The following is a 23009-nucleotide window of genomic DNA, read 5'->3' as shown; positions in this document are numbered from 1 at the left end:
CGCTTGATGCCTTCACCGGTCAGGCACTTATTAGACTTACTAGTTATTGCGCAACCTATTCAGCTCAGCTTCTTGATTATTGCTCAATACTTTAGTCATGGTCATTGTGACCTACTGATTCTGTTTCTCAGCCTTGGAGATGCCAAAAATAGCCACGCTGGTCTGTAGTCGCATCCTCCCGTTGCTGTCAGCATGCAGCTGGCTCTCGTCACTCCTAGTCATCCTACATTTCTTTCCCTAATCTGCTCAGTTTTAAATTTACACAATATTACACATTCCATTCTTCAGCTTTCAGCATTTACTTTAAAACACAGTTGCAAAACCATCACTTCATTCTTTTTAGTCATGCTTTACAAATGATTAATGTTATATTTCTTTCATATATAGCTGATTGAGAATGTCAAACCTTAATGTTTTTCCTCTAATTCTCAGTTCTTAACCACATTTCAATCATACATCTTTTAACTTGTTAATCAAAGATTAACAAGTTAATCCTGATATCAAACATCCAATTATATTCACATCTTCCACATCCTCGACTGACATTATCGACAAACACACAACCCTCCACTTCTGCCAGGAGTCCATTGTGTATCCGGAGAAAAATGTCCCGTCCGGGCAAGTTGGCTCTCCCGACCCTTGTCTTCTCGTCGAGAAATTTTGATCAATTGCTTTGAGAGACCAGCTGACCAAATCCATAATTTGGAAGAATTTGGAAGATGTGCAAAAAGAGGCTCCAAAAAAAAGACAAGACACAGAGCTGAAGCAGGGCAGATATGGGAGGGGTGCGGGAGACAGAGAAAAAGCGTCCACCTCCACCGAGAGCAGGAAAAAAGACTCTCCATCTTATTTTTTTCCATTTTTATAATATTTATTATTTTGTGCTAAACTTCCCTCTGGAATTTCATGTTCCTTACTGTCGTGATCCTCAGGTGTTTCAGTTGTTTCCTTCTGATCTGTTGTCCTTCACTTGTCGCTGTTATTTATGTTCTCTAGTTGCTGCTGTTTTAGTTCATTTTTTGTAGTTTAGCTTCTTAGTTCGTTCTTATTTTCATTTTGTATTATTCTCTGTGTTAGATTTCCTTCCCTGTATTCCTCTGTCTGCTCCTGCTCACTATTCTTTTCTCCCCCAGCTCTCCTCACCTGTTCCTCATGTCCCCCAGATGACTCACTCCTGCAGTCACATGTCTCTTCTCCTTTCATCCCTCAGTATTTTAAGCTTTGCTTGCCGCGGGAATCTGCCGTTATTCTCTTAGTTTTCACGTTGTTTTCTCCTGCCTGTGACTGCCGTGTTCCTCGTTTTCATTCAATAAATAAGTTCATTCATTGCTCCAGTCCACCACACCCCGTGACAATTAAGCACTTGTTTTTTCTTGTATTTTAAATCTACCAATCAGCACTGGAGGGGTGCAGAAAACCTCTCTTTGTGAAGACGTTTTAACGACGTTGAAAAAACAAATAAAAATGACTAGGATTAATTGCTGCCAAATGTCTACACTCGCCAATAATGAAAAGATTGATTGTTAAAAGTTAACATTTGAATGAGTTTAAAACTCTGAAAATATAGTTATGTACAATCAACACTAATGGTTAAAATAACTTTAAAAAGTTGAAAAAAATATGTTGATCTAAAATATCTTATTTGGGTCAAAGGGACCCAAGGAGTAATTGTTTCACAAACGACTTTGCATAAAACAATTATCCGAATCTGTTCTGCTGCCATTTTTATTTGATATTTTTTACATCATTTTATGTCAAGGAAGACAAGATGAATAACATGAAGTAAAAAAAAATAATAATAGTAATCATAGCCCTGAAAACAGAATTAAATCATCAGTATCAGAGTCATCAACTTAAAATTTTTTATTTAATACAAAATTTTTTTTATTTATAATCAGTTACCCTGATCATTTTTGATGCTTTTAAGCTCACATAACAACCACCTCATACAATAATCAATAACAATGGAGGTTAGGATGTAAAAGGATGCACTGAAGCCTTTCTTTCAGATCATTGCCTCCGTTTCTGTTTTTAGTCTCATCAAATAAAAACACAAGAATAAACCTAAAAATAACTGTTATAATCATACAATATAATTTTCTCACAGTCTAAGATGTAAATGTTAAAAGCTGCAGAGATAAGTTATCTTTGTCTAAGTTTTAAAGGTAAATCCCAACATGCACAAAGCAGACTGTAAGCTTTTCACCTGATGGAGGCTGCATATTTGGGTTGAACAGACGAGTATGTGGTTAGTTCAGGTTGAGTCGGGACTGGGCTGCAGGTTGGGTGTTTGCTGGCGCCGATTGTGGCGTAAAAAAGCTCATCTGACTGGACTTTAGGCTCTGAAGCGATGTTGGAGTACAGAACTTCTGTTGGCTCCATGGTTATTCTGCAGTTTGGTCCTTGCTCCTCATTGACCGATGAAGTGCCATTGGCCTGTGGAGTTATTTTCTGGGTTGATGAAGGCGTCGCATATTTAACGTCATCGTCCTTTCCTTAATAGACGGTGACACAAATGATCACTCTAAAAACCATATAATTATTGATTGTAAAAAAGATAAACTTACAATTCAACGTCATTTTATATTTTTCTCACACTGTTATCTTTACAAATGTAAACAAATGACAATAAAGAAATGTATTAGTGCTTGCTGCTGACAGTGTATTTGCTTCTTTTCAGTTTATAAAATCTACCCAGAATAAGCTTTTATTTATAAAATAAGACCTTGGACGTTTGCAGTTCCAGCATAGGGAACAAGTATATTAGAGACATAGTGGTTGCTTTCAAAGTCTTGACATGTCTTTAGTCACTTGCTCTTATCCAACAGTGGAAGAGGGCGCTCTGGTCAGATGAGAACAATATCAAACCTTCTGGCCTAAATGAAAAACATTGTGTGCCAGAAAACTGCACATGACCCTGAACACACCATTCATTGAGTAAAACATAGTGGTGGCAGCATCTTGTTGTGAGGGAGGAAGCTGGTCAGCTTTGATGTGAAGATGGATGAGGTACAGGGCAATCCTAGAAGAAAACCTGTTAGAGCCTATAAAAGACTTGACTAAGGCAGAGGTTCACCTTCCAGCAGGACTACAACCCTCAACATACCGCCAGAGCTACAATAGAATGGTTTAGATCAGTGTTTTCATAATACCCTGTGCAAATTAAATCCTAAATTCAACTGAGTATTAGCTGCAAGGCTAGAAAACTTTCACATTACAGTTATATTGAATACATTTGAACATATAAAAATTCTCAACTTCACTTTGCATCATCATCTGGTAAATTAACTGTGATAGTATAATTGTTTTACCTTGTGACGTGCTGACGTTCCTTTTTCTAAGTTTGAAGAATAACAAAAGGACGATCGCCAGAGCCAGCACAGCTACACCAACACCTGTTCCAACATACAGGAGCTTTTCTGGAAAACACAATTACAATTAAAAACAGTAATCAGCAATGATAAACTGATGAGGACTTTTTTTCCCACAAATAATGTGTAAATCTACACAAAACAGGAAATGCTTACTAGGATGCAATGTCTGTAGGCTGCCGCCTGGAATTCCTGTTTCAGAGATCAAAAAGAAACTTTGTCAGGTTTTCTTGCTCCTTCGTGTAGTCAGGGGCACATCTTGCAAGTTTGCAAAGGGGTGGCCAGACAGGAGCTTCTGAGAATCTGGAATGGGGGACACACCCAAAAAATAGCCACAACGTTTCTGGAGTTTTAATTTGCTGTCATCATATATAAAGGAAGGGGTAAGGGCCATAAGTGAGTGACAGATTTTCAAAGGTTGCACGACAAAAACTAACGAATGCATGCCTCCTATTTGAAGTTAATAAAATCTATTATGCACTTAAGATTACTCCTCTGGTGGAGCCAGTTGGGGGTAGGTATTGCCCCCTCTCCCTAAAGCCCCACCTTGATGGGACTATTGCATATAATTAGTGTATTTGGTATGTGCTGTAGTATTTTCTGTAAAACGGTCTTGGCTGTCTGGGTTCCTTCACATATTTTTCTGAGTTAACCAACCCTTTCAGACAAACTTCCTGAACTGATTTGTAAAGAAAAAGGAAACAGAGCAAATATTTTTATCTTTACAAGAAGTGGTGATTATGGCATCATTAATACTTCTCATACAATAGCAAGTTCACTCACCAACTACACAGAGTTTCACTTTGTTATACGTGTCAACCCCAGCTCTCTCAATGCCGCACCAGTAAATTCCTTCATCACTCATTTCCAGGTTTGATATTGTCACACTGAATGTGTTCCCTTCATCTTTTATACAGTACTTCCCATTTTGGTCTCGGTTCACATCGTTGCTTTTTATCAAGACGTCTTCATAACTGCATGCTCCCTTGCAGAAATATTTGACATTTGTGGTGGCATAAGAATGAGAGCATTTTATTGTGATTGGTTTCCCCGCAGTTCCTGTTACTGACATGGCTTCAGTCGGAAAAAACCCTTAACAGAAGAAAACAGACAATAAGAGCAGCATGAACAAAATTTAGTTTTAGACGCCTAAATGCATATGTTGAACAGACTCTGAAATAAAATAAATTAATTAATTAAATTTAAAAAGGTTGACTTTTGTAACAGCAGCAAAATCTCACACTGAAAATTATACTAAAATCCAACATTGAAATTGAGTACATTTATTCAGTGGGAAAAACTTTAAGAAGTTGTTTGATTTCTATTTCCCACTTCCTCTATTTACATATATATATATCTATACATAGATATATATCTATATATATATATATATATATATATATATATATATATATATATATATTTCAGGGCAACACAGATACAAACAGGACAAATAACAATGCACAGCCATTGAGAGAGACCAATTTACCTAACAGTCATGTTTTAGGACTGTGGGAGGAAGCCGTAGTACCTGGTGAGAACCCACGCAAGCACGGGGAGAACATGCAAACTCCATTCAGAAAGACCCCCAGCCAGTAGTCAAACCTAGGGCCTTCTTGCTACAAGGCAACAGTTCTACAAACTGCTCCACCATGCAGCAAACCTCCTCGTGGTGGCTAGTTTTTGCAAATAGCGCTCTGTAGTGCCGACCTGAAGGTAAAATGATAAGCAGTCCTCCTGCAAGTCTAATTGTGTACCCGCTGAGCCATTTTGCTATCGCACGGATACCCCCTCCAGTTTGTCCCCTAGGATTATACATATCTATCTATATATAGATAGATATATATGTATAAAGGCAAGGCCTGGTCCATCGTTTCCCCTGACTGCAGCCTGTTTAAGCTCTCTAAATATTCAACAGAACTTTCCTAAGGAAAAAAAAAACCTGAAATGTTCTTTGTTCATCTTTTACCTGCTGTATTTATATATAATTTTTTTTTCTTTATCTGTGTTAACTGGCTCTCATTTCCAGTTAAATCATCATTGCCTATTTATCCATCTTTCTGTCTCTATCACATCTTTTAATCTTTATATATTGTCTTTCTTTATCTATCGATCAATCAGTCTGTCTGAATTATTGATTGATTGATTACCACTCTAGCCATGGGAATCATTTCACCTCCGACAGCCAGGTCGGTCAGAATCTTTATACTTCTACCTTCGCCATATGTACCAGGAATAGGAGAGTTAGCCGTGCTGCTACTCGCAGGACAGGAAGTGCTGCCATCTAAAGGAAATTCTGCACTTTTAAAAACCGCAGATTTCCTTGCCTGCTTTCCAGGTTGAAGCAGCAAGTTTTATGATAAATAATCAGCAACAGAACACTTAACAAAAGTTCTTTACAGTCTTCTATCTTGTGATCTTCTCCACACTTTGAACACCTCTGCTTTCCTTTGCAAACTGCTGCTCTGTGTCCATATCTCTGGCATTTGTAACATCTAAGTGGTGGAGGGATGTATGGTCTTACTTGGAAGCTCAAGAATCCTATTTTTATGTTTTCTGGCAAGATTGTTTCTGCAAATTCAATCATCACTGACAGATTTCCTACTCTTTCTCCGTTAACAGTTTTTGATAATCTTTTCAGTGAGTTCACATTTGCACCAGTAATGCTTCTTTTTATTTTCTCTAAATCTTCATCCTGAGGGATACCAAAAATCACCCCCCGGACTGATTTATTTTCTCCTAAGATCTTTTTCTTTACAACCAGTTTTTTCCCAATGGTTTCTACATGTAGAGCCTTCATATTTAGTTCTTCATTTTACACGTCACTAATAAGTTTCCATCTCTTAATACTTTCACCATTTCTACCTCTCCTATTTTCTTTTTTATTTCTCTAGAAATCACTATCGGGCTTAAGTTATTGTGCTCATCCTCATTCCTTAATTTTATTATTATTTAAAATTCTTCCTTCAGTATTTTTGTTCTAACTATTCTCTCTTCATCCGAGCTGCTTCCTTCCAACTCTCGCTTGTTACCCTGACTTTCAAACATCCCTCCTTCCTCCTTTTTCCCACGTCCTCTTCCTCTCCCCCTATCTACCGGTGTCCATCCCTCAAAATCCATATCTTCCCCTTCTCCTGCCTGTCCTTCCATCCGAACCATTCACATACCAGTTTATGCCTTATTCCGCCGTTTCCAATATGAAAGCAAGTTTGTCCAGTAAGTCAAAAGAAAACTGGATCGAGCTTGTCAAGTTTCCTCCGAGCAGTAGCCACAGACCAATCTGTTATTTCTCAACATGACATCTGAGCTTGCTTGTCTTTGATTGAAACTTTGATTGATCAGCAGAGTGGAAACAGCTGTTACTTTTCTCTCTCTCTCTCGGAGCGGAGAGACACCCCTGCTTTACTCTTTCCCATCTGTAGTTGCTTTACTGTGTTTTTTGCGCTTTTGGTTGATAAAAGGTACGTTTCCACGTACCCCCTGCAAAGTGCTTACGTACCACTAGGGATACGAATACCCCTTGTGGGGAATCACTGGATTATGATACTGCAGTAAAACATGGATTTATTTTAAGTATTGACACATCTTTGCAGGGGCTGCCAGTAAATGTAGAGACGGTTTTACATCATAACAGCAAATATTTAAGGTGAAAGAAAGCAATTATTTTAGTCAAATATGTGATAATTTAGGGATTTTTTCTTTCTGTGGCATATTTTTTCATAGCTGCAAGCTGCTCCATTGAAGAGATACATCTGTACATTCACAATAACAGCTTCAAGACAGTCATTGTTCAAAGGTGAATATATTTTACAGAATTAGAGAAAAAAGAGACTAGATTTGTAGATCACGACACACATTTATATGTGTTCTTTATTAAAGACCCATAAAAATTGTTGCTTTACACTCTGTCATGAAGTATGACTGGTCTGTCTAAAATAGAGAACGTTCAACCGCTATAACACTATAAAAGAGGAAGAAACAATTAATCTTAGTGAATTTACCTTCCAGAATGAAGACAAAAGCAAGGGCAAAACTCCTCTTCATGATTTTCAGGTGATTTGCACGTCTGTGTCAGTTTTCTTGACCCAGACACCAAGATTCATGAAATGTGTCTGCAAAGATACTTTTGTTCTTGCATAGGTTCCTTTTTGTTGTTCCACTTCCCTCTTCTGACCCGTTTTCTTTCTAAAATTATAAAACAGATCCTCCTTTCTTTCTCACAGTAAGTGCTAAAGATGTCATTGGCCTGCACAACACGAAACTTGTTTTATTTAGCAAAAAGGTATTTTATAAGCATTATGAGACACAGGACAAGTGAGAAAGGGATCCAACATAGCCTCAATGGGTAAATGTACATGGTGGTCCTTTTAAATTAGCAAGCAAACCAAAGTCATGAAAAGCTTCTAAAACCAGAGGAAATGCTACAGCCTTTGGCATGGATAAAATGCCAAATGCCATGTTGCAGATCTGTGTTATGTTGGGGATCACACGTGAGCAAACAGGTTCTACATGACATGGTATGGCCCGTTTTACACACAGAACATGTTGCAGTGAACTGGTGACTGGTTTAAAAATAAAACTTAGCTGATCCCAGTAAGGTCGAGAGTAAAACATCTCTTTGACCACAATAAGGTTGGTTTGAAAATTGTTCTCATACACTGCCTGGCCAAAAGATTCGGAACCTGGGTTTAACAAAGCAGACAGGTATGAGCCTCCTATTGGATAATTACTGCATAGGGGATTATTATTATTATTATTTAACATCAGCTGATAAGAGTAGCTTCCCATTTCTTAAACAACCATGTTGAAAGACACATCCTGTGAAAAGATGTCAAGTCATTGACATGCATCAAGCAGAGAAAACATCTAAGTAGGTTGCAGAAACTACTAAAATTGGGTTAACAACTGTGAAACGCATTATTAAAAACTGGAAGGATTGTCTTCGATGAAGAAATGTAATTGGAAAAAGATGCTGAAAGATTGTGATCGGCGATCTCTTAAACATTGACCAAATCAAATCAAAGAAAAACAACAGTAGAACTGGGGCTATGTTTAATAGTGAAATTAAGAGCATATTCACACGCACAATGAGAAGGGAACTCAAGGGACTGAACAGCTGTGTATCCTTAAGAAAATCACTAATCAGTGAGGTTAACTGGAACAAAGGCTTCAATTTGCTAGGGAACATAAAGATTGGACTCTAGAGCAATGGAAGAAGTTCATTTGGTCTGATGAGTCCAGATTTACCCGGTTCCAGAGTGATGGGCGCATCAGGGTAAGAAGAGAGGCAGGTGAAGTGATGCACCCATCATGCCTAGTGCCTACTGTACAAGCTTGTGGGAGCAGTGCTATGATCTGGGGTTGCTGCAGGTGGTCAGGTCTGGGTTCAGCAACAGTATGTGTTCAAAGAATGAGGTCAGCTGACTACCTGAATATACTGAATGACCAGGTTATTCCATCAATGGATTTTTTCTTCCCTGATGACAATGTCAGGATTCATCGGGCTCTAACTGTGAAAGAGTGATTCAGGGAGCATGAGACATCATTCTCACAAAAATTAATGCAACACTGGGTGGAAATAAATCTTATGACATTGCAGAAGCTTATCAAAACAAAGCCACAGTGAATGTGTGCTGTAATCAAAGCTAAACTAAATATTAGAGTGTGCGACCTTTGTCTTTGGTGGGGACTTGAGTTTTGGCCAGGCAGTGTATTTGGCCTTATTCTGTGCTTCTGTTAGCTTCCAGCCCAAAAACAGCCTTGTTCTGTATTTATTCATTTTGGTATATCATTGCTTAAACTAAAAACACTAAATCCCTATTTAAAGTTGCTTTTAGATCTTAAGATTTATTTTTAGTGCCAACTCAACTAAGTTTTTAAATGGAAGATACCTGGACTTCATCCCTTCTTTCTTGAAGATGTTTCACCCATAATCCAAAGGGTTAGTTCTGAACAAGGAAGTGTCATTTCTATAATGTATTATCAGTGCAATCACACCAATAGGGCCACTAAGGTCACTGATGGAGCAGTAAAGTCACGATGCTGTTTTGGTCAAATGTCTCAAGGTGAGACGTGTGACCAAAACAATTCTCATGTAAGCATCTTTATCGACATGTTTGGATTTTCAAGTGACAACAAGCCAAACATTGAACCGAATATGGGATGAGACCAGCGACCAATGTGATCTTAACGATGCCATTAGTAACTTTAACAGCCCTATTAGTGTCCTTGTTCTGACTACAACTTCCAAGTCTGATTCTTCCAATCCATGTTAGAACTGAAGAAGCCTTTTGGATGAGAGGTGAAACAAGATAAGTCCAGGAACAATTCTGTTTAACATCAGATTGTCATGTCCTGAGAAACTACACCACGGTAATGACAACGATTTATAAGATGCAAATATTGTATCAGGTATTTTAAGAAGGAAATGCATACATTGCAACAAGTTCACAGTCGCTAATCATTCATCTGCTGCATGTAGGGTCTGGCGGGTATGAGATTCTGATTGAATGATAATGTTGCCTAAAAATACCTCACTTTTACAACATGGTTACATGTTGTGAAACATAAAAAATATGGAAAAAAATTGTAAGACACTATATGGTTGCCTTTATTAAAAAGAAAAAGCAAACTGCAGCTAACTTACATATTTACAGTTATTTATTTGTATTTCTTGTTACTTTGTGTGAAGCTTAACTATAAAATAAATCCGGGTTAAAGTTAGTAGATTTTAAGTGCTTATTGTGTCAAATAATAAACCATTTTGCAGTTCTGCCATGCAGTCTTTATTTGAGACAAAATATAAGCTAGCTGACCGGCACTGTGCAGCTATAGGTGGGGGATGGACAGGACTGTGTTACATTATGTTCAATACAGTCAGAGAGAACTCCAGTCACTTCTGTGCTTTTCCTTGTTTCTTATTATAGCCACTTTAAACTGATACTATTAATACCAATAACCAGCCCATGCCCAGTTGCATCACACTTTCCTGGAGTGGAAAATCAGCTCTTTCGGAGCTCGTTGTTTGGGGCTGCTGCTTCCGTGAGGACTGTGATAAACATGGTCTTCCAGCCGGCTCTGATCCAAATGGCGGCATTGGCAGAGGCGTCCCGGTACGTCTACATCAACGTATTCACTGAGGCTGCAAGAGATGATAGACTCCTGGTGCTCCTCTGTGAAGCAGGAGTAGAGGTCAGAAGGTGGCCGATGTAAAGCTGAGAGATCGGCACAGTCTGGATGTGAATGCCTGCAGCGGGGTTCTGCAGCTCTCGCAGTGGGCATCATTGTCTCATAGTCAGATGATGCCTGTGGGGAGGACAAATCAAAGATGTCAACGAAAGTCCTGAAATTAAATCATATTTTACCAATAGACTCTGGTCATTTATGCCTCTTTCAACTTGATAAAATATATAAAAGCTAAAAGCTCTTCTACGTCTGAGTTTACATTGTGTATTTGAAACAACTAAAACCAAGTGGTCTGTTAGCCTGAAGGAACATGATGTCACATGTGGTTACAGTCGTTTGATCTGATTAAATAGAGCAAGTCTATGAAGAGACTTAAAATAACTATATATTTGAATAAACAGGAAAGAGAAGTAGCCGCCACTGAAATACTGCTCTCTCTCGTTGAGTTGTATCAGCTAAAGGTCGAGTGGCAACAGCAGTTGTAGCAGCCTGACTACACCCAACAAGGAAAGCATTATTTTGCCTCACAGAAACCTGGCTGCAGCAAGAGGATTATGTTACTATAAATGAGTCAACTCCTACTAATTATTTAAATTTTCACATTCCTCGAAATACTGGGCGAGGAAGAGGAGTAGCAACCATCTTTCAGTCCGATTTATTGACTAGTTCCAGACCAATCAATAGCTACAACTCTTTTGAATATTTAATCCTTAGTTTTCCTCATCCAAATTGCAAAGCACTAAAACCACTTCTGTTTGTTGTTTTGTACAGTCCACCAGGCCCTTACTCTCAATTTTTAGATCAGTTTTCAGACCTTTTATCTGATTTAGTGTTAAATACAGATAAAGTTATTATAGTGGGGGATTTTAACATTCATGTTGACGCTGAAAGTGATAGCCTAAATATAGCGTTTAATGCTATCTTAGACTCAATTGGCTTTGCTCAAAACATTAACAAACCTACCCACCTTTGTCTTCATTCTCTGGACCTTGTGCTGACATATGGCATTGATTGTAAAGACATAACAATATTCTCTCATAACCCTGTCCTGTCTGACCATTTCTTAATAACCTTTGAGTTTAATTTAACCGAGTACTCCACAACTGAAAGAAATTTCATTATAGTAGATCATTATCAGGCAATGCTGTAACAACCTTTAAAGAATCTGTCCCACTTTTAATTTCCTCATTATCACTGAAAAGCACAATGGAGGGCAATAATTCTGTTTCTGCCCCTTCACAAATTGATTCTTTTGTTCATAGTGTTTCTTCATCATTGCGTGATGCAATAGACAATGCAGCCCCCTTGAAAAAGAAGGTAATTATTCATAGGAGACTGGCTCCTTGGTTTAATTCAGAGCTGCGTACTTTAAAGCACAAAGTTAGAAAATTGGAGAGAAAATGGCGCTCTACACACCTAGAGGATTCCTGCTTAATCTGGAAAAATAGCCTACTGTTGTGTAAAAAGACACTTTGCCAAGCTAGAACAGCTTATTTCTCATCATTAATAGAAGAGAACAAGAATAATCCTAGGTTTCTCTTTAGTACAGTTGCTAAACTTACACAGAGTCATAGCTCTGTTGAGCCATCCATTCCCTTAGCTCTTAGCAGCCATGACTTTATGGGATTCTGCTTAAATAAAATTGATTCTATTAAAAAGAAAATCTTTGACATACTCCCGAAGATGATTACTTCATCCTCAGCAAGTGAGACAACATTGGAAATGACTGCAGAACCTGATTTGTGTTTGGACTGTTTTGATCCTGTGAAGCTTCCTGAGTTATCAGAAATATTAGCTTCATCTAAACCTTCAACTTGTATGTTAGACCCAATCCCAACCAAATTATTTAAGGAAGTGTTCCCTCTGATTACCAGCCCCATTTTAGATATGATTAATCTATCTTTAGTAAATGGATATGTACCACAAGCTTTTAAGTTAGCTGTAATTAATCCTTTACTTAAGAAACCTTCGCTTGATCGAGATGACTTGAAAAATTACAGACCTATATCCAATCTTCCATTCTTATCTAAAATTCTTGAGAAAATAGTTGCTAATCAAATGTGTGAGCATTTACACCGCAATGACCTGTTTGAAGAGTTTCAGTCAGGCTTCAGAGCTCATCATAGCACTGAAACAGCTCTGCTGAAAGTCACTAATGATATTCTTATGGCCTCAGATAATGGACTTGTGTCTGTTCTGGTTCTGTTAGATCTCAGTGCTGCATTTGATACAGTGAACCATAATATTCTCTTAAAAAGGCTGGAATATGCTGTAGGGATCAGGGGAACAGCTCTAGGCTGGTTTAAATCTTATCTGTCTGACAGATTCCAGTTTGTTCATGTAAATGATAAGTCATCTTTAAACTACAGGGTTCATTGTGGAGTACCACAGGGTTCAGTACTTGGGCCAATTCTCTTTACTATATATATGCTTCCAATAGGTAAAATTATCAGGCAGCATGGGATACATTTTCACTGTTACACTGATGATACTCAGCTTTACTTGTCCATAAATCCTGATGAGCCCAACCAGTTAGATAGACTACAAGCATGTCTTGAAGATATAAAAACTTGACTTTAAATTTTTTGCTTCTAAATTCAGACAAGACAGAAGTTGTCGTCTTTGGACCGGAGTCTTTAAAAAGGAAACTGCTTAGTCAATCACTTAACCTGGATGGCATTAAATTGACCTCCGGTAATAAAGTAAAAAACCTTGGTGTTATTTTTGACCAGGACATGTCATTTAAATCCCATATTAAACAGGTTTCTAGGATTTCCTTCTTTCATCTCCGGAACATTGCCAAAATTGGAAATATCCTATCCAGGAGTGACGCTGAAAAACTAGTCCATGCATTTGTTACTTCAAGGCTGGACTATTGTAATTCTTCACTATCAAGATGTCCACAAAATGCTGTTAAAGCCTTCAGCTGATTCAAAATGCTGCAGCAAGATTTCTGATGAAAATTAAAAAGAGAGATCATATTTCTCCTATTTTAGCTTCCCTTCATTGGCTCCCTGTTAAGTCCAGAATAGAATTTAAAATTCTCCTCCTCTCATATAAAGCCCTTAATGATCTAGCTCCAATCATACATCAGAGATTTGATTGTTCCATACGTTCCAAACAGAGCACTTCGTTCTCAGACTGCAGGTTTACTGGTGGTTCCTAGAGTCTCTAGAAGTAGAATGGGAGGCAGATCCTTTAGTTATCAGGCTCCTCTCCTGTGGAACCAGCTCCCGGTTTTGGTCCGTGAGGCGGACACCCTGTCTACTTTTAAGGCTAGGCTTAAAACTTTCCTTTTTGATAAAGCTTATAGTTAGAGTGGCTTAGTTTATCAGGAGGGAGCCTTCCTCCCTCCCTGTTGCATGGAGTAAGGGGGAGTCAGGTTTAACCTAAACTGGCTCAGTTATGGTTGAGGTGCAAACACACCCTCCATTTCTGCTACCTCTATGACCCCTTCTCTTTTCCAATGGTTATAATTCAATTCAATTCAGTTTTATTTATATAGCGCCAATTCACAACACATGTTGTCTCAAGGCACTTCACATCAGTCAAGTACATACATTCCAATTAATCCTAACAATTGAACAGTACAGTCGGAGTTAGCTTTTTATTCAAATTGAATAAAAGTTTTTCTATCTAAGAAAACCCAGCAGATTGCATCCAGTCAGTGACTTGATAATCAGTCTGACAGAGGGAGGTATCCCAATCCTTGTGGTTTTTAGTATAACAATGACCATCAGTGGGACCCTTTGTGGGGTGCCTTGAGACGACATTGTTGTAAATAAGCGCCGTTCAACTAAATAATCTGAACTGAAACTATCTCTGTAGTTATGCTGCTATAGGCTTAGGCTGCTGGAGGACATAACGACCACTTTCACCCTCTTCGCTACAATCTCACACTACTCACCAATTTTGCATTATTTGCTGTTATTTCAGCTTTTAACTTTGTTCTCTCTCTTTTCTATTTCTAGAAGCTACACCTGGCCTGGCTCTGTATCTGCCTGTGACACTTTTCTGGAGAGGGGAATCGTCCGACTGCACTGTTCAATGATTAGGATTAATTGGAATGTATGTACAGGGGTTGGACAATGAAACTGAGACGCCTGGTTTTAGACCACAATAATTTATTAGTATGGTGTAGGGCCTCCTTTTGCGGCCAATACATTGTCAATTCGTCTTGGGAATGACATATACAAGTCCTGCACAGTGGTCAGAGGGATTTTAAGCCATTCTTCTTGCAGGATAGTGGCCAGGTCACTACGTGATACTGGTGGAGGAAAACGTTTCCTGACTCGCTCCTCCAAAACACCCCAAAGTGGCTCAATAATATTTAGATCTGGTGACTGTGCAGGCCATGGGAGATGTTCAACTTCACTTTCATGTTCATCAAACCAATCTTTCACCAGTCTTGCTGTGTGTATTGGTGCATTGTCATCCTGATACACGGCACCGCCTTCAGGATACAATGTTTGAACCATTGGATGCACATGGTCCTCAAGAATGGTTCGGTAGTCCTTGGCAGTGACGTGCCCATCTAGCAAAAGTATTGGGCCACGGGAATGCCATGATATGGCAGCCCAAACCATCACTGATCCACCCCCATGCTTCACTCTGGGCAAGCAACAGTCTGGGTGGTACTCTTCTTTGGGGTTTCTCCACACCGTAACTCTCCTGAATGTGGGGAAAACAGTAAAGGTGGACTCATCAGAGAACAATACATGTTTCACATTGTCCACAGCCCAAGATTTGCGCTCCTTGCACCATTGAAACCGACGTTTGGCATTGGCATGAGTGACCAAAGTTTTGGCTGTAGCAGTCCGGCCGTGTATATTGACCCTGTGGAGCTCCCGACGGAGAGTTCTGGTGGAAACAGGAGAGTTGAGGTGCACATTTAATTCTGCCGTGATTTAGTCAGCCGTGGTTTTATGTTTTTTGGATACAATCCGGGTTAGCACCCGAACCTCCCTTTCAGACAGCTTCCTCTTGCGTCCCCAGTTAATCTTGTTGGATGTGGTTCGACCTTCTTGATGGTATGCTGACATTACCCTGGATACCGTGGCTCTTGATACATCACAAAGACTTGCTGTCTTGGTCACAGATGTGCCAGCAAGACGTGCACCAACAATTTGTCCTCTTTTGAACTCTGGTATGTCACCCATAATGTTGTGTGCATTTCAATATTTTGAGCAAAACTGTGCTCTTACCCTGCTAATTGAACCTTCACACTCTGCTCTTACTGGTGCAATGTGCAATCAATGAAGACTGGCTACCAGGCTGGTCCAATTTAGCCATGAAACCTCCCACACTAAAATGACAGGTGTTTCAGTTTCATTGTCCAACCCCTGTATGAACCTGACTGTTGTGAAGTGCCTTGAGACAACATGTGTTGTGAATTGGCGCTATATAAATAAAACTGAATTGAATTGAATTGAATTACAGTAATCCAGACAAAATCTAATAAACACGTGTATTTCTGCCTCAAGTATTTTAAAAGAACAGGCTTTATTTCTGACAAAAGCCTCAACTGGAACAAACTGGACTTGACTGCTGCGTTTCTGAGTTCAAGGCTGTGGGAAGTAGGGGCATAGAGGTGCAGCACCCTCTAGTGGATTACAGATGACAGGCACTTTCAGGTTATGCAAACAAAAATCGACAAAAAAAAACTAAACTAACTTGACCCCCAAATATCTGATCATTCCATGTAGTCAGAGAAATGTAGACCTTTATATTATTAATTTTCCTCATACTTTTTTAACTAGCAAACAAAATTACATATCAGAAATAAGTGCAACATTTTTGTCCAACCCACCTTCACCTCTGAGTTAGTTCTCGCCTACTCAACCCATGCACCACAGTCTGATTTGGAAATAAAAGTCTCCTCCTCTCAGCCTGATCTCATCAGTTAGACAGTTTAGAGCCATGGAGAGAATTGGTCAAATGAATTAAGTCTAACTGAGCTATTAAAGTGTTATGACAATGCTGCTTCTCTCTCGCCCACTGTAAATCTGATAAAGTAATGTAGTGTTTTACCGCATTGCAAGGATGCCTGCAGCAGCCACATGCTAACACACACAGAGGTTTCCAGCTGTTATCTGTTGCATTGAAATTACCCACAATTTGCATAAACATCATCCCAGTGATTATTTTAAAACTGAATCAAGTTGTGAAGTATTTGAACAGACTTATTGAAGAAGCATATAGTAAGTAAGAACACCGAAAACAGTTACAAAAAAATCTGTGCGGTTTGAACTCTTGATGCTTCACAAGCTAAGACTAGGGATTCACGTGCAACATGTACGTACACATCAAACAGAGATTTTTATTCCTTTGATCTTCTGGGGTTATCTTAATGCAGTGGAGGATGATCACTTAATTTATTTTTTATTTGCTTCCCTAATTTTATGACATACATAGGGTATGTGTTGCTGCAGCACACCCTGGATGAAATCTGTTCCAATGGCTATGCTTAAATGATTATAATAGGGGTTTTATGTTGTCAAGGAGGAAAAATCAATGCAAATACACCTTCTAGAACCATCTGGTCTAAACAACATGACTTCAGTCTGCTCTCTTCTAAATTCAGAAAATTTGAATTCCACAAGGCAACCCTCTAAGGGATGGAAAAGCCCCACCGCTGTGCTTTAGTAGAAGGCAAACATGACATTCAATACATAAAATGAAAGGAAATGCTATATTTTTAGTAAAAAGGACCAAGCTGCAGAATGTACAATGAGAAAAGAAAAGAAAAGAGCCCCCCATGTGAGTTCAGAAGAGATGGAAACAAAAAGCATGAACCCATACACACTTGAAAGGTAGGACCTAAACCACCAGACTAAGCCCACAATATTGTTCCTATCAGGTTGGCTGAGGTTTCCATTTCACTAACCAGTGTTATCAACAATGAGATTTTCTATTACTCACAGCTCACAGACACACCTTTGGATGATCTTTAAACTCTAACATCTTTAAAATTATGATGACACCAACAACAAATCAAGCTGCACAGAGAAGCACAAACACAGCACAGTTGATTGACACTTTTTTAGTTTAGGTAAGGGGGGTAGTTTACATTTGATGACCTCTGTAAACCTTTATCAGAAACGGTTCAAACAAAACCGTTTTTGTTGAATATGAAGAGAAGTTACTCCAGGTTTTGAACTTGAGGCCTATATACTTGAGTGTCTTTTTTGGTGCAAACCAACCTCTCTTCTCTGTTGTGGGGTAGATCTTCTCTTCTTCGCAGCCAGAAGAAGGCATATTGTGAACAGACACACAAACATCATGGCCCCTATGCACAATATCACAGTCAGGAACAGCTGCAGGGTGACCTCTGTACGAGAGAACGACAGACACAAAATCAGGTCTGATGTTTACACGCCAACAGGAAACACGAAAGACTCCCAGCCAAATTTATTCATAGAGCACTTTAAAACAGAAAAATATTGACCAAAGTGCAGGATATATAAGAAAATATAAAAACGATGTGTAAAAGAAGAACATAAAAGCAATACTAAAACAATAATAATAACAATACAATGGACAAAACGATAAAATAATCTGTCATAGTGGGTGATAAGCCGAATACTCACTGGGAACTGCTACATCCATGGTGGAGGCAGGAATTTTATTCACTGGAAAATGCCACAATGTGTTAAGTAATTGCAGAGCAGCTTATATATTACTTGATTGTATGTTGTTTTCAGGTTGATTTGAGATTTGTGTTATTTTTTTTAAAGAGTAGAACTTCACATAATGAAAAACAATTCTCAAGAACATTATTTCATATTCATAAGTTAAAGGTTTGAAGTGTTATGATAAATTGCTTCACTGCAAAATGCTTCAGAGCTTCAGACTTTTTTAGCAGTTCTGTTTAAAAGCCTCACTTTAGAGAGAAAGTAGAACAAACAAGGTGAACATGTTTACACTGAAGGACAAATTACTATTATCATGATTTTCACATAGTGTCAGGTTACGATCCCAAACCTCAATGTGTGTTAGTGGGACTTTATGTAATAGACCAGCACAAAGTTCTGTGTCATTAAGGAGTGGAAGGAAAATGATACAAGACTTTAAACATTTATAAGTAAAAGTTTGAAAGGCTTGCATGCATTTATATTCATTAACCTTCGGGCAACAATTTTGTCATGTGGCACTAGTGGCCTTTATTTTCATATTTTTTGACTGTGAGCTGACAGAAAAGGGGTGGAGAGACAAGGGAAGACATGCAGCAAAGGTCAAAGGGCCAGAACACAAACCTGTGATGGCCTGCATCGAGGACAAAGGCCTCCAAACATGGGTCGCAAGTTTTACAGCTGCTCCCCCAGCCAGGCAACAATTTGAAGAAGCCCTGTTCGCTGCTGCTAAAGCTGAAGTTTTATTTGGGATATCTCTCTACCAGCTTTGCACATCTATCAAGCAAAAATCATATTTGTTTAAAACTTTATCCCTGTAAGTCTTACACTTTTGCACTTCATTCTGTAAAATAGTCAATTTCTGGAAATTGAAACCTCCAAAAAGCAGAAGATGTTATGGAAACTAAGTATGCCTTGTTCTTGTTTACAGGACCTTTGACCTGTCATTTCTAGACCACAGCAGGTTCACAGTGATTATTACCCAGATTCACTTCTGGAACCTAACTAAACATGTTACAAGCAGAAGAATTGTTGTTTCACATTCTGAAATGAGCATAATTTACGGTCAAATGTTCTGTTGTGTTCCGGGGCTTTAAACTATACCTCGCGAGACGTTCAGATCTATCATTTTGATGTGATCACTGCCATCAGCACCCCACCAGTACATCCCGCTGTCGTTTAAAGAGAGTTTATCCACCCTGACAATGAAAAAGCTTGCTGTAGCATTGTCGTAAAGAGAGACAGGTCCTGCTGTTGTCCACTCGTTGTGGTTCGAAGTTCGAACGAGCCGAGCAAAGGACTTCTTAATGTCAAAACAGCAGAAGTACTTTGATTTATTGTTCCAGTTGTTTGGATATTCACATCTGAAGTCAAACGTCTGACCCTCAGTGCCAGAAACAACTGTGGGTTTGTCACAGACCAGAGCTGAAAAGAAACAACACTTTTATTGAGCTTATATCAGTTAATCAGAGCAGTAAATAAATAAGTGAAAAAAGCTTCCAGATATGTTTTTTCAGGTTTAATCAGTGTCTGAAATCCTGAGCAAAAAAGCCTAAATGTAAAGGAAAAAGCTCACCTTGGATTTGTAGGAAAGTAATGACAACAGCTAGAGATGTCCTCCAAACAATTCGCATTTCTCCAACCATTTCCAGTTCAGCATCAATTCACACAGACACCGTCGCACATCCACCCCAACCAGGAGGGAAAACCTTCTGTGCTAAAGCTTGAGTCAGGTGCTTCTCTGGTCCTGTGTGTGAACTTCCTCTTTCATGCAAAAACAGGTTTACACATAAAACTAAAACATTCAAACTGAAATGCCTGAGTCCTTTGGGATGTAAAGGCTGATGTTGATGAATGATGAATGTTTTATTTTGTTTTATTTTTCACCAACAGAGACATAGGGGCATTTTGTCAGAATATGTCAGTTTTTGATTGAAGTGCTTCGCTATGTCAAAATATGGCCTTGGTATCTGTTTTTAATTGTTTCAGTTACTGTAACTATATCCAAAGAGTTGTATACCTAATACCGAAGCCAGAGCTGCCAATTAGAAGAAAAAATCTCTCACTAATTAAATCTGCAACTTTTTTTTCATGAAATAGAAATATTTTTTCACCAACAGTACAGTTACCCTTATCACTGATCCATGAAAACCAAATTATGTACCCAAAAACAACAAAATTATAGAGTCGCCAATTGTTTGAGGCGAGCTTGGAGTGAGGCTTCATTTGTTTTATTTATTTACTGATAAGATGTTCCTTTCATACTTCAACATAAGAGTACAAAATAGCACTTCACGAAACAGACTTGGCTTTGTTGAGAAATATAGACATTTAACTTCATCAGGTTCCATGTTTCAAAATCCCATTACAGTCCTATTAAATACTGTATACAAACACCAGAAACGACAAAAAAGGTTCTTCCAGATTTCTTCAGTTTTCTTTTTTGTCACAAATGTTTAAGATCATCACATAAATTCTGGTATCAGGCAAAGATAGAAAAAAAGCAGTTTCAAATAATTATGGTATTTATGAAGTCTAAACCAACTTGGCCCATGAGAAACATTTCTAGCAAGTCCAACTCTCAGAAGCTCAGGGGAAAAAAGGTCATGTGTCCTGTTGTTGCTTTTTAGGCATACCATATGGAGCAGATGGTTGGCTTCGTTTGCCAGGGTAGTTTTGCTCTACAAAACAAGATATCTTAAAACAGTATACATATTAACTTTATTAATCCGGATTCAATCCAGCATCAGCGTAGACAGGCCTCATTAATGTCATAGTAACCTGTGTTAGCATGACCATCAACCATTTGAGTAACTGTGTGTTGGTACGTGGGTGGGTGAGCATACGTGCAGAAATAAGGGTGTTTTTGTTGAGTGGGTGTGTGTGAGCGCAAGCTTGTCACCTGGACGTTGTAAGTTTGGTGAGAACGGTAGAAGGCCTGTAATCCACCGCACCAAAGAGCAGCAAAGGGCAGGTAGACCCAGCTCCGAAAGCAGCAGCAGTCCCAGGCAGCCAAACATAACGCATCACCCCAGGTCAAAGAGGCACAGCGCGAGACGCAGGGCATGGAGCCATATTGCCACCCCTAGCCAGGCAGGCCAAGCCTGGGAGCCGGTCCCCCCAGTGGCCCAAGAACAGCACCAACCCCTAGCAGCAAGACCACCCGCTCAGCAGAGGTAGACACCCCCAGAGCCCCCTACATGTGAGGCAGGCACCAACTCACCGCAGCTGTTGGAACCTGGAGGGAAAAGGTATTAAGGGCACATTGTATTATACTCTGGGGGGACAGTCCCAGAAAGGTCTAGAAAGAGGGATACCAAGCCGAGCCCAGTGCAACCCTCAATCAGCCCAACAAGCCTCTGGGAGTCATAGACCACCAGACGTGGGCCCATCACTCCTGGATGTGGCCCGAGCACCCACACAGACAACACCTCACCCCCTGGTTTTGTCCCCCTATGGCGCCGTCAGAGACCCCCAGGCCATCCGTGCACCTCAAGTCCCCTCTGAGCTGTCACAGGCTACGTGGCGGAAGTCACGGGACCACGCCGTGCCCCCGAGCACACCCTCCCCTCCATGAGGAGAGTAAATTTACAGTGGCCTAGTCTGGACCTAAATTAAATTTAGATGATGTGGCACGACCTTGTAATCTGTAAGATCTGCACTTTGTAGGTGTTGGACCATTTGTTTGCTGAATATTGGACCATTTGTACGTTGCTGGACGCCACTATGTTGTTCAGCGTCATCTGCCATTTTGTACCCCAGTATAGTCTGCTACTACAAATCCCAGCGGTCACCGCGGCTGATAGGACGGGGGCGTCGCAGCTCTGATGTCACAGTGGGCTATATAACATACTCTGAGACCTTTCCGCTTTGCTTCCAAGTTGTATACCGGACCAGCATCTGGGGCGCAGCACTCTGGAGCAGAAATCCCACGTGGACTTTCATTCATTCTCCCCCGTTGGCCAACGAGAAGAAATTCATGAAAGAAGTTTCTGGAATACGAAGGCCAGAAATGTCACTTTACCGATTGAAGATGTGAGTTTCACACGTAACAGAAGAAAAAAAAAACACGGAGGGTTCAAGGAGACAGAATCACCATCCTTGTTTTTGTTCCAGTCGACTGTTGACGGTCCGTCATATTGTTCCTTTTCACCAAGGAGGCCAGAGGACGAAGCTGACTGCTCTCCTGAGTTATCCACGGACGCGTGGAAACGTTTCCCCCTCCTTCTCTCTCATTCTGCTCAGAGGAGACAACATCAAGTAATACCGTGTTATTTTCTTTTTCTTTTTTAGAAATAGCTTGGGCAGGATAGAGTAGGATTTTAGGGCGATTTAGAATCGCCACTTATTGTTCTAGTAGTGTTCTAAATTGTATGTGCATGCAATATTTCATTGAAACTTTGATTGCTGTTGGACATCTGAAGGCCGCTGTGCTTTTCAAGCTGTGTGTGTTTTGCTGTGTTGTTTTAACACCTGAGAGCAAGCTCAGGGTACATTTTAAAGTTGGACTGTTAGAATTTTATGGTGGAAACTCACCATCTCTTTGTCTGCATCCTGCGTGTTGCTTGTTACTGGTTTGCCGCCAAAAGTTTTATTGTCCTTTATTCACTGAGCTTCCAACTTTGGGGGGGAAGTTTTATGACCCTGTGGGGTGTGTTGCACTGAGCTACATCTCAGTGGGGCTTCTCCCAAAGCTCTGCTCAGCACCATATCATCACTTGTTGCCATACTTGCTGGTTGGATTTTCATACACATTTTGTTTTGTTTTGTTTTGTTTTGTTTTGTTTTGTTTGATATTTTACCCTTTTATGTAGAACTTTGC

The 23009-nt window shown here is 39.6% G+C and overlaps 2 protein-coding genes across 3 annotated transcripts; both read right to left on the bottom strand.

The window, feature by feature from the left end:
- Positions 1 to 1707: 1707 nt before the first annotated feature.
- LOC124868968 (CMRF35-like molecule 1) lies at positions 1708 to 8003 on the bottom strand. Of its 2 annotated transcripts, none has more exons than XM_047366635.1 (5): positions 7373 to 8003; positions 4155 to 4463; positions 3528 to 3563; positions 3312 to 3419; positions 1708 to 2495 (listed from the first exon to the last, which is right to left on the bottom strand). In XM_047366635.1, exons 1-5 carry the CDS (start codon positions 7413 to 7415, stop codon positions 2203 to 2205), a joined length of 789 nt encoding a protein of 262 aa, XP_047222591.1. In that variant the 5' UTR covers positions 7416 to 8003; the 3' UTR covers positions 1708 to 2202. The 2 variants fall into 2 exon arrangements, with proteins under 2 accessions (XP_047222591.1, XP_047222592.1); XM_047366636.1 differs by lacking the exon at positions 7373 to 8003 and adding an exon at positions 6539 to 6705.
- Positions 8004 to 9791: 1788 nt separating this feature from the next.
- LOC124868967 lies at positions 9792 to 22111 on the bottom strand. Its single transcript, XM_047366634.1, has 5 exons — positions 19764 to 22111; positions 19292 to 19612; positions 18146 to 18187; positions 17759 to 17886; positions 9792 to 10676 (listed from the first exon to the last, which is right to left on the bottom strand). Exons 1-5 carry the CDS (start codon positions 19831 to 19833, stop codon positions 10350 to 10352), a joined length of 888 nt encoding a protein of 295 aa, XP_047222590.1. The 5' UTR covers positions 19834 to 22111; the 3' UTR covers positions 9792 to 10349.
- Positions 22112 to 23009: the final 898 nt, after the last annotated feature.

Source organism: Girardinichthys multiradiatus, chromosome 5 (genome assembly GCF_021462225.1).
Source record: "Girardinichthys multiradiatus isolate DD_20200921_A chromosome 5, DD_fGirMul_XY1, whole genome shotgun sequence".
NCBI lineage: Eukaryota > Metazoa > Chordata > Actinopteri > Cyprinodontiformes > Goodeidae > Girardinichthys > Girardinichthys multiradiatus.
The sequence above is the reverse complement of the archived record's forward strand: the minus strand, read 5'-3'. Positions and strand labels throughout refer to the sequence as shown.

Coding starts and splice junctions, on each gene's coding strand:
- LOC124868968 (XM_047366635.1), bottom strand. CDS start 7,415: ATGAAGAGGAGTTTTGCCCTTGCTTTTGTCTTCATTCTGGAAG. Junction 3,564..4,154: donor AGTGAAACTCTGTGTAGTTG/GTGAGTGAACTT, acceptor TCTCTGAAACAG/GAATTCCAGGCGGCAGCCTA. Junction 3,420..3,527: donor CCTACAGACATTGCATCCTA/GTAAGCATTTCC, acceptor TGTGTTTTCCAG/AAAAGCTCCTGTATGTTGGA.
- LOC124868967 (XM_047366634.1), bottom strand. CDS start 19,833: ATGGTTGGAGAAATGCGAATTGTTTGGAGGACATCTCTAGCTGTTGTC. Junction 19,613..19,763: donor TACTTTCCTACAAATCCAAG/GTGAGCTTTTTC, acceptor GTTTCTTTTCAG/CTCTGGTCTGTGACAAACCC. Junction 10,677..17,758: donor CCCCACAACAGAGAAGAGAG/GTTGGTTTGCAC, acceptor TCCTCCCCACAG/GCATCATCTGACTATGAGAC.